Here is a 17832-nt window from a genome sequence, read left to right on the forward strand (position 1 = left end):
CGTTCCATTGCCAAAATGTTTCAGTGCGCGAGTGTTGCTTCAAATGAAAGCATAAATCAAATGTATCTCTAACGGGTTTTGTTTTTATCTCATTTTATTGTTCAGCGTGTACCAGTTTTTAAATTGCATTTACAACATATATAACAACACAAATAAGAAGAAGCAGAAGAATAAAAGAAAAAAAAAGAATCACACAAATTTCTAAAGAATTTGAACAAGCGCAATTCAATCTTAGCTCTTTTTACTGCCAATCGCCATTCTATAAACAAATCTGGAATCAATTTCTTGGCAATTGCTGCTGCTGCAACAAACACAACAACAACAGAATCACCCACACAACCAAAATGAAATCAAAGCTGAAAACTGCGCAGTCGATGCTGACGTCGAAGTCGCCGTCGCCAATGCCCAGCAACGGTAAATGGATGCTGGTGTCAGCAATGCTGTTAGTTCTGCTGGCGGCCGCCACCCAAGCAGCTGATGAGGTAAGTGGCAATTGACACTAAGCGGAAATGGAACAGCAGAGAGTGTAGGATCGTCAGGCAATTAAGGGGAATCAGGTGGGAATAGATCACAATAGGCGAAAGACCTTGAACGGCTTAGCTGGAATGAAAGGAATGAGAAAATGTAAAAATGATTAAAGAAAGCCACCAACAATGATAATAAAGAAGGGGAAGAGAATGGAATGTGGTAGAAATGTATAGAAAGAAAGTATGGGAGAAAGAAATAAAATGTAAAATGAAGCATAATAAATAACTATAGAAAACTCTATAAATATTATTATATAATTAATGATCTATATGTATATTAGACATTACTAAGAAATGGAATATGGTAGAAGTGAAAAAACAAAGAAAAAAATTTTAAATAATAATATCAATATCGATCTAATGATCTTGATAAAATAATGATCCAAGTTTAACAAAAATTTTATAGAATTAAAATTATTATATGGTAATCTTAAATACTGAACTAAATATAAACCACTACATAGTCATTTATACATTAATAATAAAAATTAGATTACCAGTTATCGAATTATCTTTTTTAGATTATTCCGCATTGTTTCATAAATGTATTTAAAACTATAAAAACAGAATATAAACAAATTTCACGTGCGATTGCATTTGCAATTTCATTCAATGGTTAACAAATTACAATGTTTGCCATGCAATTAACAGAACTCCAATTATTATTTGCTGTAATTAGAAGTAAGTAAATTTTAATTATTGAAGCTGAAATGCAATTTGCAAAACAATTGTCGTTTGCATCAAATTTATATTTATATGTATTAATCTCAAACTAATTCAATTATGTAAAACGTTTAATATTTTTGCTGTCCTAAATCAAAGTCTGCAGCTCTCAGTTTGGTTCGGTTCCTGGAATTCGAATTACATTTCCAGGAATTCCATGCTTCGCAGGGTCTTTTAATATGCAAATATTGAATCGTCTTCATATTGGCCTTAGCTAGATGTCTTACAAATTGGCTTCAAAGAGACAGAGAGAGAGAGGGAGAGAGAGAGAGAGAGAGAGAGAGAGAGAGAGAGAGAGAGAGAGAGAGAGTTTCTGAATATGAATATATTAAAATAAAAAATAAAAAAATATTTATATATATAATTGTTTGCATAATTTTCTAATTTTAATATATTCATTCAAACATAATCTGCCAATCAAGTTAGTCAACATGTTTTACCTCAGTAATATCAGGGTATCATGTGCTGCGACTTCTCTGCATTCTATTTACTTTGCTTGTTTTTTCCCCATTAGATTGTTATGAAATTTTCTAGCATAGAGACGATAGATTGAATTTCAATTTCTTGAGATTATGAACTGCTTTAACCTCAATCTGACCGCCTATTTCGCACCTGCATTTGTTGCCGTCTATGCCCTGAGCTACCAGCCCCACCTTCTTCTTCACCTCCACACAGTGAGTCTTACTCCTTTGCACTTTGTTATTTTGCGGCTTGAGGTTTGCTCATTGCTTTGCTGGCTGCTGTCTTTCTCTCTCTCTCTTTCTCTTTCTCTTTCTTTCTCACTCACTCACTGTTAGAATCTGCCACTTAAAATGCAAAATAGAAGAGAATTCTGTCTGAGCTCTGACGCAAACTAATCAATATACAAATTTACACACACACTCACACACATACATAGTCATGCTTATTTATGCATTTACTTACATATATCTAGCTATTTATAAGTGCATGTGCGTGTGCGTGTGTGTATGTGTGTATGTCTGAGCTTCTGTAACAATGAAAACTTTGGCTGTCTGGCAACGCTTGTAATTCGCATTTCAATCGTTGTTGTTGTTGTTGCTGTTGCTGTTGTTTTTGTTTTCTATATTGATGAGACGATAATGAAGAGTGGAAGATGCTGCAAAAAGACATTAAAAGCGTCTGCACTGCTGCATCGCATAAATATGGCAACAAGAATGCTTGTAGCTGTATCTGTGTGCGGTTGTGTGTGTGTGTGAGTGATGAATGTTACACTCGCATACGCATTGCCCATAAGCGCACTCGTCTTCTTCTCCTCTTCCTCTTCCTTTTCATCAACTCCATCTGCTTGTGGCCGTTGATCGTTTGCCAAAGTGTTGGCAAAAGGCATCCGGCTGTTGCCAATTGCAGTAGCCAGTTTTGTTTGTTTGTTTGTTTGTGTGACTTATTGGCCCAAAATGTGCACACAAATACACAAACATACACATACACATAAATAGTACATTGGCCCGTTTCTACTGAACCACTATGCGCCCATCAGTAGTTACTGTTGTTGTTGTTATTGTTGCTATTGTCGTTGTCTTGTTTAACGTTCCGGTCCAGCCCGTTCCCATTGCGCTCTCCTTTTAGTCCGTTTGTCACTTGTTTTTGCCAAAATTGGCCAAGTTGTGGTTATGGTCGAGGCTCTTCAGCTGCGGCTGCTGCTGCTTTTCTTTGCAGTTTTTGTTGTTTCTCTCGCCAAAATCATTTTAAGAACGTGCACAGTAAACCTGATGAAGAGCCCAGGCACGCCAGCAGCCAGAGAGAGAGAGAGAGAGAGGGAGAGAGTAACAGCAAGAGTTAGAGTGTGGCCACAGCTTTGGAGTGTGTGCAGGATAATGTAATGATTTGTGTGCGAATGCGAGCAGACGTAAAAAAAAATACTGACTCACTCACACACACGCACACACAGACTGATCAAAAGGTAGGCAAAGGCTCGCTCACTCCCACTACACGAAGTTTTGTTTTTGGCTCGTTTACGCATTTGCGCTCATTAGCATTATTGGCATGTGTTCGTGACATTGAGTGAGTGTCGGTGAGTGTGAAAGACGCAAAGAGGGAGAGCGAGAGAGAGTTGGAGTGCGTTTAAAGGTGACCAGACGCGTCTAATGCGCACTCAGTTCATCTTTCACTTATATTTACGTGCTGTGCAACGAGCTGTTTATGTTTTTGTTTGTGTTTATGGATTTCCGGGAAGGCGTTTCTTTTTTTGGCACAACGATAAAACGGCTTTTATAATGGTAATATTGTAGGTAATATTTCGTTTTTCTTTTTAGTTTGTAAATGATAACAAACGGGTAGCAAAATCAGCGTATGATGTCACGTTTGATATGTCAGTAATCTTAGTTGTTTGCCTTAATAAATACAAAATTTTGTCGCCGAACTCATCGACTTAATTCATTCTTATATGTATATTACACACCTATACCAGTTGCAGCTATCTCGCTCCCACTCCCCTTTCCATTATTCACGCGTGCGTGTGAATGTGTGTGAGTGTGCGTGTGTTGCTATGCTCATTTGGCTCCGAGTTTCGTCTTGCATTTAATAAGTAGTTGCTCAGTGTTGCTGTTGTTGTGGTTTTTTCAGTTGCTTGCACTCACCTTCGCGCTCATTGACGCCGAAAACGTAAGCGGCGTCGCCGTCGCAGCCGCAGTCGCCATTATTGTCGCTGCTGTTAATGTCAATATGTTATCATCGGCGATTTTTTTAATGCATTTTGCAAATGTCAACGTTTCCCGATGTACGCATACGAACAAACTGTACATTTGCTGCTTGCATTTTGCCCTTTAATCTGGGTTCAATTAAAAATCCCCAACAGATAATCATGGCACAATGCAACGATGGAAATATTTTAAGCACATACACGAGCTAATTGCAAAAAGCTCAGTAATAACCTATACAAACGCACATAAATACTAAATATAACACACACACATGTGAAAAAAAAGAAAACAAGATCACGTTGCAAATGTCAGTTAACGAGTCAAAGAGCAATTGCTTAAGAGAGCGAAAGAGCCAGAGAGAGTCAGAGAGCGCGTTTGTGGATCAATTACACATGTTGTCTGACATGTGCATAAAACAAAATCCAATTAGTAAATTTTTACATGTCAAGACAACATAAAAGCAAAGGCAATTGCAACAAAACCCAAAGGGTTGCCGCAAATAAACCAAAAGCAAAAACATTTGCGGCACCCGCAGCAGCAGGCAGCGCAGGCAGGCAACAAACAGTCAAAATGTGAGGGCGCGATTACAACAGTGTAAAAGAGACAGCGCTGTAAGAGAGCGAGTGAGCCACAGTATAAAAATGTGTGTGCAGGCGGCGAAACAACAACAGCAAACGAGCATAAAATGTAAATATGTATGGATGTTTGTGTGTGTGTGTGTGTGTGCGAGTGTGAGTCAGTATTGGTAGGCAGCAGACAAAGTTGAAGAAAAGAAGACAGCGACAAACGACGTCGCGACGTGGTGGAGTTTCGTGTAGCTCCAAGAGCAGCGACGCCAGCGGCAGAAGCAGCGACGCTAGCAGCGAAGTTGAGGGCTGCTGCTGCTGTTTCTGTTTGTTGTTGTGGTTGGCTCTCGCTTTGCTTTGCTTGAATTTCTGTTTCTGCTGAGGTAAACAACACACACAGCCTCGACAGAGGCAAAGGCAGAGTCAGGCCGTGCCGTGCCGGCAGTTTTCAAGACCCGAGCGTAGACAAACCAAACAGGCAGATTGAACCGCTGCCGCCGCCGACGGCGATGACGACGCCGACGCCGACGCCGTTGCCATCCGTCGCTGCCTGCAAGAAGGGTACGCAATGTCAATAATCATGCGTTGTTGCCACTTTTCATTGTCGTTGTTGTTGTTGGTGGTGATGTTTTTGTAGTTGCTGTTTCATATGTTCGACTTGAGCTTGTTTCATTTTGCGGTTTGCTTGCGACAAGTTGTATCTCTGTTCGATGGCTCTTCCTCTCACGCTGCTTCTCTTTCTAGCTCTTGCAATATGTGTGCGTGAGTGCGTGTGTATAAATATTTGTATATATGTGTGTATATGCATGTGCCGTATGTTTTACTGCTTTATTGGGTTTTACAATTTTTATTTTCGTTGTCCCACTGCGGGATTTTAGTAGCCGTTTCCTCTGCTCACGCCGCAGCAGTCAGGCATGTGTGCGTATATTTTTGGGTTAATATATTAATTGCAATTTTCTTTGTTCATGAATTCTGCTGATGCCACTTTTAAATAATTTACTCTTGATTTGTTTACTGCGCGTTGAGTTTATTTTTGTTTGTTTTAATTGCAAAAAAAAAAAAAACAGAAATAACAGCACACTCGCATTGACCCCCTCATTCATCTTCTTTCTCCTCTCGCTCTTCCACCTTCTCCCTCGGTCTTCCTCTGCATATCTTCAATTGGCATGTCGCTCTCATTGACGCAAATCGCGCGCAAAATTTCGTGTTGATTTCTGTCGTTTCCTCTCATCCGCTTTCTATGTATCTCCCAGTCTCTCGCTTTGGCAGCCCTTTTTTTCGCTACTGCCGTTGTATATGGCGCGTATTTCCTGTGTGCCGTTATTATTGTTGTATTTTTGCTATTTTGTTTTTGACTTTGCGGCTTTGTGTTTGTGCGCTTATGTTTGTGTTTGCATATCATTAACATGGAAAAAGGTAAGCCGCAAAAAAAAAAGAGTTGGCAGCCCACGCAGCAGCACCGCAGCACAGCAGCTGAGACAGCTGCAGTTTTAGCTCTCTAGCACATACACACACACATACAGTTAACCCACGCACTTGCATACTCTTATAATTATGCGGCATTTTAGTGTTTGTGTGTTTTGGTTCGTTTTCACTATTTTTGTTTGATGTTTTCGATGCTTTTCCAATCAACGTTTCACACATTTTTTCAGCTGTTGTTCATTTTGTGTGTCCATTTCTGTGTTCCACTTTGGGTTTGATCTTTGATGCACATTTCATGGCAACTCTCGCTCTATTGATCCCTCTCTCTCTCTCTTTCTCTCTCTTTCTTATCTTTGTTTCTCCATCTCAGTCGCTCGCTCGCTGTGTTTTTATGGAATACCCACGCATTCGCCCACGCAAATTCTTCGACTTAAAACATAAATATATTCACCCCATGCAATTTGTTTACAAATTCATATTTATACATTATTGTGGTTTAAAGAAAATTCCATTTATAAATGTTTTAGCTTGTGGTTTTTCGGGTTTCTTGCATGGCTGCGCCACATACAATTTTTATGGTCTAATTTTTAATTTACTGTGCACTGTTTGTTATATAAAATATCAAGTATTATTTTGTTGAAGGAATTTCTCTTGTGAAAACTTGGCTGAGAGTAGAAATATCTATAAATACCTTTCTATATATAATATTTGTTTTCATTTTAATTAACTTGAGCAAATACTTTTCAAATTCCTTTTTCGCTAGCCTGCGGCCGAATATTAGGTTAAATATATGTATGTATATTCTAAGCACTAAACACAGCACGATTAGTATGTAATGAAACAATTGTGCAATAGAAAACGTATTTTAATCTCAATTTTAAGGTCATCCGGTCAGAATTGCGATTTAATATTATATTGAAATCAGCAATAATAAAATGTTTATTTAAATAAATAAACACATATTAAATGATTAATTAGCAGTTTGTCCAAGGAAATGAGATCATTTCTGTATTCCGTTTTTTGTTTCCATCATGTGCTGTCACATATGTATATACATATATATTGATAGGCGTATATAGTGTCGATGTATGCACTGAAAGAAAATTTGTTAATCTTTAATAAAATAAATAAATAAATACTAACAAAATAGGCAAGAAAGAAATGAAATTTTTAAGAAATTAAAACTAAATGAATAATGTAATAAAAACTATATTAAATACATAATTACTAACAAAGAAATGATGTGGAAAACTACAAATAATATAAAAACTAATAATACAGAGATGGAGAGAGAGAGAGAGAGAGATGGAAAGTGTGAGAGTGAGACATTCAACTAAGCTAATAAAAGTAACAAGGTTCTTAAGAAATATAATCTAAGGCACGACTTTCACTAGAACTTCTGAGAATCGCATAGCAAGGCAATCTACACACAACAAGCCAGATCCTACGACTGCTGCTCTGTATTACTCATTCTCGTTAATCATTAAAAAATAAGAAAACAACATTGTGTTTCACAGCGTCTATATATATGTAGATTTGCAATCGCTTGCATCGATTCTGTAATGAGATTTCATAGATCTGCAATCGCTTTATCTCCATGTAGTCCTCCAATATCTTTGACCCACGTGAACTGATTTGCATCCCAAGGGCTGGACATGTGTTGAACGAGTTGAGCTGTTGCAATTGCTTGTTTGCTATTTCCGATTCGTATTCAGCTTCCGATTACACACACAAATGTACTAACTGCCATACACGCACACACACACAGACACTCACACATTCGCGCGAATTCCGATTGGAATTGCAATTTTCGCTGTTTCAATATCTCGCGCGTCTGAAAACGCCCACAAAACGCGTGTAGGTCGCATGGACTTGGACTCTGGGCTGCTGCTGCTGCTGCTGCACTGTCGCCTGCTGTTGGCAATAGGGAAAAAGCCAGCTGGATGTTGGAGAGGCGTGGCAAGGCGGGGGCAACTGTTGCCGTCTGCTGCTGCTGTCCCATGTTTGCATACGGAATGGAACGTTCTTGTCATTCCTCTAGTTTGCAGCATTGTTTGCCTCGACGACAACGACGTTGATAATGAACATAATAACGATGATGATGATGATGATGTTTTTGTTGTTCTTGATGCTGATGATGATGTTGATGTTGATGATGATAATGAATTTGGGACCCCGCCCGTTAAGCTAAAAGTTGTCCCCATCATCATCATCTTGGCGGCTGCTATCTGCTCTTTTGGCAGCAGCACATCCAGAAACCAAATACTCATTACGGTCAAACAAAAAAACAATAAAGGCAAGAGAAAAACCATGTGGGTACGTCTGAGCACGGGTATAGATGACTAGCAAATACCCTGGGAATTGTAATTTGATGTGAAATTCTCTAAAATGAGAACGATTTTTAGTGTCAATTAGTATATAAACCAAATTACAATTTTATTTATATATTTAAAATTCTATATATACAATATTTATAAATTTAAAATTATAAAAACGGTAAGGTGTATAATTACGTATAAGAGAATTTCCAAAAATCATTCCAGCTTAAACTTTACCTACTCCAACGATTTGTCATACCCAACACATTTGCTATGTACAGGGTATATACGTAAACATAAAAACAATTACCATGCGATACGGGGGCGTTTTACCATTGGGGGCGTGGCGCAAACAAAGTCTGCAACAGATTGCAGCGACCCAAAAGTTTGGATTTTGTTGCTGCCACAGTTTGAGGCAGAGTTGCCTTCGTTTTGCTGCATGCGTGACAGCAGCAACAGCAGCAGCTGCCGTTGCCATTGCTGTTGCTGTTGCATGCACCTCTGCCTCATTTTTCTTCCACTTTAAGCACGCGGTTGATGTTGCTGTTGCTCATTTTGGCCAGGTTATTGACATCAGCTCAAATTTAACTCAAATTTCGTTTTATTTGCTTTTTTTTTTGGGAGAAACGGCGATGGCTTTACGATTTTATTTTAGTGGATTTTGAGTTGGTTATTAAAAAAGGCTTTGAATTTTTGGCTTGTTGCTTTAATAATAAATATTTAATATTTCACTTAACAATATATTATGGAATTATTTAAATATTATTTATGCGAAAATTGTGAATGCTTATATTCAATATGAAACAATTCTGAAACAAAATTATGTTATTGTATATATTTAATTACCTCATTTAAAATATATTTAAAACCATATTAGTCCGCTTTTCATGGTCAATGTTGTATACATTTTAAATTTAATTTGTTTTGAAAATAGAAATCAAAAACGAATTAAAATTTTGTCAATATTTCGTTGAAAATTTCTTTGAAACTGCATAAATTTGTTGTCATGAAGCTTAACAAATTGTCGCTCAAAAGTCATAAAAAAATCATTAAACAAAATTTATATAAAGATGTGCATGTATATGCATATATATGTATATGTATAGGTATACATAAATATAATTAAAAAATGTTGACAGAATACACACATAAATATATAGATAAAATAATATAAGCTTATATTTTTCTTAAGCATTATTTATTTTTAATCTTTGATCTCTTTTGGCGCTCGAAGGCACGTGCTAAATAATTTAAATGTCGCATATTTCAAAATATATTATAATGTGTGTGTGTGTGTGTGTGTGTCATAACTTTTTGTTTGAGCAGTTTTGCTGCTGTTGTTGCTGGCTTATTGGCCACGCCTCTGTTTCGGCTACGTCATAAATTTACGTGTGCAAATCCCGTAAAATTTATGCATATTTCGTTTTTTTTACACTTTGTGGCAATAGCCAATGTCGCTGTTGTTGTTGTTGCTATTGTCTGATTTTGTTGTTGTTGTTGTTGTGTTTTCGCCCTCGACATTGGCGCTTTAATTGTTAGCAAGAAACGTTTTATTTCTTTTCGGATTTCGTTTGTGCCATTTATGTAATTATTTGCATAAAATTATGCTTATATATCACATTAGTTAATTTTTGGTATTTCTAGCTCGCTCTTTCACTCACTCCCTATCCATCTATCTATCACTGTCTCTGTCTCTGTTGCCAGCTGAACTTTCAATATTGTCACGTATTCAGCTTTTGGAACTGTCCTCAATGGTTTTGTATTTCCGTCTGCTGACTCAGAAAATTGAGACGCATCGAGAAACTGAGAGTGAGAGAGACAGAGAGGGAGATATACACATACATATGTATATGTTCTCTTTGCTTTAGAAATATGACTCAAGTCAATACAAATCGAGAGATTTTTAATATTTTTGCCGGCTCCAAGCATTTGCGTTTCATTATGAAGTTCTTCAATTTAATGGAAAACAACTTAAACAAAATTATTATAATTTGTTTTGCTCGTAAATTTGAAGCTCGTAAAAGCAACGCTAGAGAAAAGAAGAGAAATGCAGAAATGTCATTGATTGGCAATCTTGAGTTGTCGTTAAATTCTACATTTATATTGCCTGATGGTTAGATATAGATTTTGAGAAACGTTCTTAAGGCATGTCGTAAATTCATGATGGATTCATGGTAAAATAAAAATGGATAAACAAATTAGAAGCGCTTCGTGAACAACATCAATTGGATATGAAATGCGTGAAGACTGATTGGAGATAATTTTCAAATATTTGTTGATATATATTTAGAATTATGATATATATATTTAAATAGATAGAGTGAGGCTTGTGATTTTATGGATGTTTGCTGTGTTGTAGCACGAAGTGTGTTTGTATATTCTATATTTTTATAGACCTCCAATAGTCGAAAAAGTATTAGATACTAAGCAAAACATTAGGTTTATATTTGGTATTTTTTAAATATATTTATCATCAGTGTCTCATTCAACAAATGTCTTAAACGATAATCGTTATATAGCATTATGTTGAAATGAGCTTTTAAACTAATTGATTTTTACTAATGATAGCATATAACTATAAAAACCATTGTCACTGCCTCTTCATGATTTGTCAAAGCTTTTAGTTAAATTAGAATTACAGTTACAATTGTGTTTCTCAGAGATTGAATCACAAAACAGCCTTTCCCTTGGCTGGTTTGTCATTTAAATGATTTCGATGTAATTAAATTACAAAAGACGACAACAGAGTGATTATTCTGAACAATCTAATAGATTTATGCATTGTGCATGCGGCTGCTTATAAGACAGTGAATCATGTAAGAGAAATGTAGGCAAACATTTGAAGAGTATATTCAAAAACACACACACCCATAGAAAATAATAGAAAATTGTTGCTTGCTCTAGTTAAGAGGAAAATATGCAAAAAAATATATTCCAAGAATTTTTCAAAATATATATGTAAATAATAAATTAAAGTAGACAATAAATTTAAAAAATACTTAAAAATATATTTAAAATGTTGCTCGCTAAAATTGAACAAAATTCATTGGAATTTGCATATTCAAGAATAAATGTGCTTCTAATATTTCACTTGTTTCACAATTAATCTTGCCCCACTGCGCAATTGGCATCTTGTTTGTCCATTTTGCGTTTCAAAATTGACTTTTCGCTCAACCAAAATTTGCGCGTTGGCCAAATTTTTCAAGTTTACTTCCGATGCTCGAGAGAATCTATTATAAACAAATACATACAGACATACATACATATATAAGGCTGTGGCAGGCCAATAGAGAGCAGCAGAAGAACAAGAGAGTACATGAGCAATATTGAAACGGGAATAGTTTCTACTGCAGTTCGCTATTTGTCCAAAACGCCCGTTGGCCACGCCCCCAATTTTTTGCCATTTCTTTAGCCACAGGCCTTTAAGCGAATTTACATTTTCATTTACGCCTGAAATGAGCACGAGATTCGCCTGCAAAGTGTGTAAGTGTGTGTGAGTGTGCATGTGTGTGTGTGTGTGTGTTTGTGTGAAGATCTCTACAGTGCTTTGGCATTTGCTGTGTTGTATTATTTACACACAAACTACATTCTAGCCGCACACACACACACACACACGCGGACGTCTAACCACCTCACCACCCACTCAAGCAAATGCCGTTAGCGCCAGCGGCTGCTCCATGGGGTCGCCCCTTTGCCACCCTCTATGCGCATCATATGCAAATAGTCGTAATATTTTTCAAATGTTTGCTTTTGCATTGCACACACACACACTGTGTGTATACACGCTCACATATACACTTTTCTTTTCTTTTTTTTTTCTTCTCTATATTTTTGCTTGGCTCTGCGTGCCTGCCTTTTCACATTTTTCAATTTTCCACGTTCGCTTTGTTGTCGTCGCTGATGATACTACACACATATACGTATATATATATATGCAAACATATACAAACACGCACCCACACACACACCCACCACTTGGGCGCTACACACATTCTTGTATTGAGGCTTTGTGTTGCTTACATTTTCATTATATATATATTTTTTTACTTCATGTGATTCTTTTTTATATTTCTTTTGCTCTTGAGGCGAGCCTCTGCGCGCCTGCCAAAAGGAAGTTGTCCGCGCTGCTTAGGACGCGGCGCCTTCACCCGCCCCCTGGACGCTCAAGCCCCCTCTTGCATTCTAAATTACCCGAGGGCCAATGGACTGTGTTGCCCCCGCGCTGTTTTGTAGCTTCTTAGCTTCTTGGCTTTTCCTCTTCCGTTGTTTGTTCTCAGTTTTTTTTCCGTTCCTTTTTGCATATGGTAAATGGCAATTGGCAATTGGCAACGCCAGCGTTGACAGTTTTATGCCGCAGCTAATTAGATTTGATATAAGATTGAAGTGCAAACAACAACTACAACAGCACTAACAATAGCAATAGCAGCAACAGCAACACATGTTGATTCGCAATGCTTCAATAAATAAACTGCAAAATAAAATAATAAGAAAATAAACTCAATTTCAATTTCAAACGCTTCTCAATTCGTTTTGCCCATTTAAATGCTCTATCAGAGAGGGGTACATATTGTTTTTGTGCTTTTGTGAACTGTTGAACTGTTCAAAAGGGTTGCAGCTTCAAAGAATCTAACTGGAAATAGCATTTCCTTGCTCTAGACAAAAGGAAGTTTAATATATAACTTTCACGAAAAGTTCCCTTTAGTTTTCACTTTTCTGTGAATAGCAAAGTATATTAAATGGCTTCCCAAAGGGTGAATACATAGGGCTGCAGCTCTAAACTGCATCAGCTTCAATCCTAGACTTTAAGTGAAGAGAAAACCCCAAAAAGTTTAGTTTTGACTGGCAAAATTTTTAGCTTTAAAAACATTTATAATGAAAAATTTCATAAAATTTAATATCAAAAGGCATTAAGATAGAAATTCATAAAAAATAAATTGAAAAAAAAAAAAAAAAAGAAATATATAAGCGTAAGTTTAAATCAATTAAATAAATAAAAACAAAAATTGATGAAATAAAAAAAGAAATAAAAATAAATAAAATTAAAATTATATAAAATTAAAAAATAACAAAATAAACAATATATAAACAAATTTTAAATAAGAAAAAACATTTTTAAAATAAATAAAAAAAAGTTTAAAAATTGTAAAATGTTGAATATAAAGGAAGAATATATACATAATAAAATTTCTTAAGCTTAATTATCTACACAATAATTTACTTTTAAATTTAATAATTTCACTCTATATTTTCTACGCATTTTAACAATAATATAGATTCAATTTAAGTTAACTTCTTTTATATTTGATTTTATTTTGAATTTAATTTTGCTCTTTGTGAAAGCCAACCGAAATTTTAATTGTTTTGCCAAACTGAAATCCACACTTTGATATTGTTTCATTTCAAGCTTGAGTGCTTTAACATATTTGAAAGCCAACCTACCCCGGAACCCCAAACCACAGCTCCTGCCCCCTCCAGCATCAGCATCAGCATCGTTTGCAACGAAATTTAGGCCAAGCTGTTGTCCATTTTGGCTGCTGCTCTCAATTGGATGTACGAAACAGAAATTATAGAGCAGCTAGCTTTGGCTACAAATTTAATGCCAGATGTGTTTTATAATGTTGTTGTTGTTGTAGTTACGCCAGCTGTGAAATTAAAGTGCACTCTATTGCTATCCCGCTTTGTACGCATCTGCGTTGTATTTCTATCTCTTATCTATGATTGTTCAGCGTACACGCATTGATTGATGACAGGGTCAAACTAAAGCTTTGTTTGAAGCTCATTTCGTTGGGAGTGGAGTCAATTGCTGGGATTAGGATCGTCATACAAATGTATTCCATATATATGGCAAAGCCTTCAATTCACATTGGAGGTCCCTGCCCCACCAAAACTAATTACTTATTTAAATACATGCAGGCGCAGACAGCTAGGGTAGACGAGGCGGCATTGGTGTGGGGATGTGTGGGAATCCGTGTGGGGCTTAGTCAAAGTGCATAACAAATGTGAATCCGAGACTACAGTTGCCTCTACCTTCCGCTAATCCCCCCTATACATCTCTCTCTCTCTCTCTCCCTGTCTCTCTCACTCTCTCGATCTCTGTATATGCTTGCATACTTTGGGGTCTGCCCAGGCTGTAAACTAAACTATACGACGCTCTCTCTCTCTCTCGCCCTCAACTCCCTTAGTTTTCAGGCTTCCTCTGTGGCAACCCACAGAGGCTGATGAAAAATTTACATAAATTACTGCAGACTGGACGAGGAACAGGAACAGGGCCAAAACAACATGCGAGACCCATAAGCTGAGGCTACAAAAAAAAAAAAAAAAAAAGTGAGAGAGAACCAAATAGAGAGGGGGAGACTAGCAGGGCGAATTGAGCAGCGAGCAGCGAGCAACGAGCAACGAGCAGCGACGTTGACGATGACGACAACGACAACAAAATTAGCATAAATGTGTTGGAGTTTCATTTTGGCACAGTATATATAATAAGCATTATGCATTTGCGTGTTTGTTGTTGTTATTGTTGTTGTTTTTGTTGATGTTGCTGTTGTTGGGCATAGTTTTGAGCAGTGCTCCCCAAGCGTGCGACATGAAATGTTTTGAAAACAGCGCTGAAGGCCAAGTAATAATACCTAAAAAGAACAAAAAAAAAAAAAAAAAGAAGAAAAAATGTAATAATAAAAAAATATAATATGAAAAGCAAATGTTTTCTGCAGCAAGCCTTAATTTAGATACGCTGGTTGGAGCCTTGGAGCTCTACTAGAATAAACATCAATCCTTTGTGAGCGCTATAATGTAATCATAATAATAATAAGTCTTAACTTACATTAGATTTTCAACAACTTTGAGATGGAAATTGTGTTGCAGAGGCTTTATTTAAAATTTAATAAAAATATATTCAAAGAGACGAACTATAGTAAAAGGTATTTAATATAGATTGTGATGATATGAAGAATTTATGTAATTAATATTATAATATCCTGAACTTATTGAAAATGGGTTTTATTTATTTATTTATTTTTTTTGTGTATAAAATATTTATATATATTTAATAAAAAATTTTCTGGTCAATTGGCTGAATAATATTATAATTATTATTTGATTTTTTGTTCAATTTATATTGTAAATTTATATAAAAATTCAAATATTTCATTTTATTGACATAGTTATTCAGTTAATCAAATATATAAATGGAATGTGTTATGGAATGTTTGCGGACTAATTCCATAAAATATTTCTATAATTATTTCACAGCTTCACAATCGAAATAGAATTTTGGGCACGGCCGCCCAGCCTCCATGGTGTCGATAAGACATTCCATCGAATTGCTGTTGCTTTATCGAACTTAATGTGACATTTTTTTGATGAATTGCATTTTCGATTATTGAATTCGGAGCGAGTGTCGTCGTCGTCGTTGTCGTTGGGCCAGCTGTGCGGCTTTGGATTACAGCGAAATTCAACTGTGGCGCCTTAATGGGGAATTTCCCTAAGTCCCAAGTCCCAGCACCTCGCACACTTTCGCACTGTACTATCTTGCCATCTCTTTCGGCATTCCGCTGGCTTCCTCCTTTAGCTGAGTCCGAGTTTAATGACCAGGCCCAAGTTTCGCATTCGTGTTCGACATGGCGAACTCGTCCCACTCACTGCAGCTATGTATGTCTGTCTGTCTGTCTCTTGGACTGTCTCTACGTATGTGTGTGTGTGTGTGTGTGCATTTTTAATCATGTGCTTGCCTACTTACGCAGAGTCCAACGTTATTATAGGCCAGGCCCATTTGGGAATAGCGCAATGTGCCACGTACTTAGTTGCTAATTCTTTATGTGCACACAAGCATTTTTATAGTCCGCGCGTCTCCCTTGCCGGGCCGGGCATTACGACTTGCACATGAATTAGACAACATGCGGCATTTAAATGTTGCAATTATAAGTAGCTAAATAGTAGTCGAGTGACTGCATGAATAGTTAATTTTATTCTGAATAAAATGTAGAAAATAAACTTTCCATTTCATCTTTATGCTGACTAGGTGCATGAATAAAGAATGAGAGGGGAGGTAGAAAGAAAGAGAGAAAGAATGAAAGAAAAAGAAGTAGAAATAGAGAAGGGAAAGTTTGAGTGAGAGATAGAGAAGAAAATAAAGAGAAAGAAGGAACGATGAGATCGGCTGAGAAAGGAGGAGAGAGATAGAGAAGGAGCGGAAGTACGAAAAAGAGAGACCAATAAAAAAGAGAACGCAAAAAATGAAATAAAGAAACGAAAAAAAAGGTACAAAAATATAGAAAAGACAAAGAGGGAGAGAAAAGGACCGATAGAGAAAAAAAGAGAAAGAATGTTGTGAAAAATAAGGAGATAGAGAAATAAGGAGATAGAGAAAGAAAGAAATGAGGTGGACAATGACAATAAAACTCATAAGAAGATCTCAATTTTAAATATCAAAAGATGTAACAAGCAATTAAAGAATATGGTGAACTTGTAAGGGCATACAGAAGTCGTTGACCAACTGCATTTGCAGTTTACGCCCGCACTTAATGTGCAGAGTGTGGCCCCAAAGCGAAGCTTTGAAAGTCCATTGCCATGCAAGGCACATAACCAGCGCCATATAAGAGTACATATCGTATAAAAGTATATATATGTGTGTGTGTATATATATATATTCGTGAATATATATCCATGTGATGATAGAGTGTGCGTGCAGGTGTGTGTGCTGGAACGGAAGTGCACAGGTACAGCGAACGCTCGTAAAAATGTGCAAATTTGACACTCGGAATTCAATGTCAACGATGCCAATGGCTGTGCCAATGCAGCATGTGAATGGGTGGATCGATGGGTTCAATTAAAAGCAATTGCCAGAGTTGCCACAGTGCATGAGAATGGTATGTCATAAGAGGGTCGTATTGGTATGCCTTATATGTGACTATCATACTGTGTCCTCTCTCTCTCTCTCTCTCTCTCTCTTTATCTTTCTCTCTCGCTCTATATCTCTTTCTCTGTCCGTGGTGTATTTTGAGTATATTTCACATGTGCCATTTTTGTCGCTTGGCCGAGTTGTTTACTTTTATCATAGTTGTGTTGTTGTTGTCGTTGTTGTTGTTGCTGTTATTGCTGTTATTGCTGTTGTTTCTGAATATGTGCAAAATTCCAATTTCACAAATGTCACTGCATAGTTTTGGGCGTTTAGCAGGGCGTTGGCTTTACACTATACAACATGGTGTATTTATTGTGCCTCATCATACCCGTCGTTGGGCAAACACAAAACAACACACATGCCATGTATATGAGCGTGTGTGTGTGTCTGTGTGCATGAATATCGTCCTATTGCCTGTCTGTGTGTGTGTTTTCGTTTGTTTGTTTGCACATATATTTTTCTACTCTATTTCATATTTCATAAATTGCGTCCTGTTTTCTTTATTTACCCTTTGAGCGAAATGCGATATTTCAGCTAAATGCAAACTGAAAACATTTGCCTATAATGTCTGATGTCATTCTCGTATCTGTATTATGATTGGCCTACAAAGTGTGTCAAATATTTGACTATATTATATTTCAAGATTGCTTTCAAATTCGATCTGCAATAAATAGGTAGTGTAATAGGATTATACGAGAGTATCAATATTGATGTATGAAC

The 17832-nt window shown here is 36.7% G+C and overlaps 1 protein-coding gene and 1 long non-coding RNA gene across 5 annotated transcripts in view; one reads left to right on the forward strand and one right to left on the reverse strand.

Moving 5' to 3' along the window:
- Sdc (Syndecan) overlaps positions 1-17832 on the forward strand; it is a 139753-nt gene that overhangs the window by 1070 nt on the left and 120851 nt on the right. For all 4 annotated transcript variants that reach the window (XM_089472131.1, XM_018010073.2, XM_018010071.2 and 1 more), the window contains exon 2: positions 106-482. In XM_089472131.1, the coding sequence (XP_089328257.1) occupies positions 345-482 (138 nt within the window). In that variant the 5' untranslated portion in view covers positions 106-344. The remainder of the gene's footprint in view (positions 1-105; positions 483-17832) is intronic.
- Positions 106-8160, reverse strand: LOC149268489 (uncharacterized). Its single transcript, XR_016270636.1, has 3 exons — positions 7675-8160; positions 6590-6991; positions 106-600 (listed from the first exon to the last, which is right to left on the reverse strand). It is a non-coding gene; the product is annotated as an uncharacterized LOC149268489 (long non-coding RNA).

This window comes from Drosophila arizonae, chromosome 5 (assembly GCF_054131065.1).
Source record: "Drosophila arizonae isolate 15081-1271.41 chromosome 5, UAZ_ARI_1.0, whole genome shotgun sequence".
NCBI classification, from domain to species: Eukaryota; Metazoa; Arthropoda; class Insecta; order Diptera; family Drosophilidae; genus Drosophila; species Drosophila arizonae.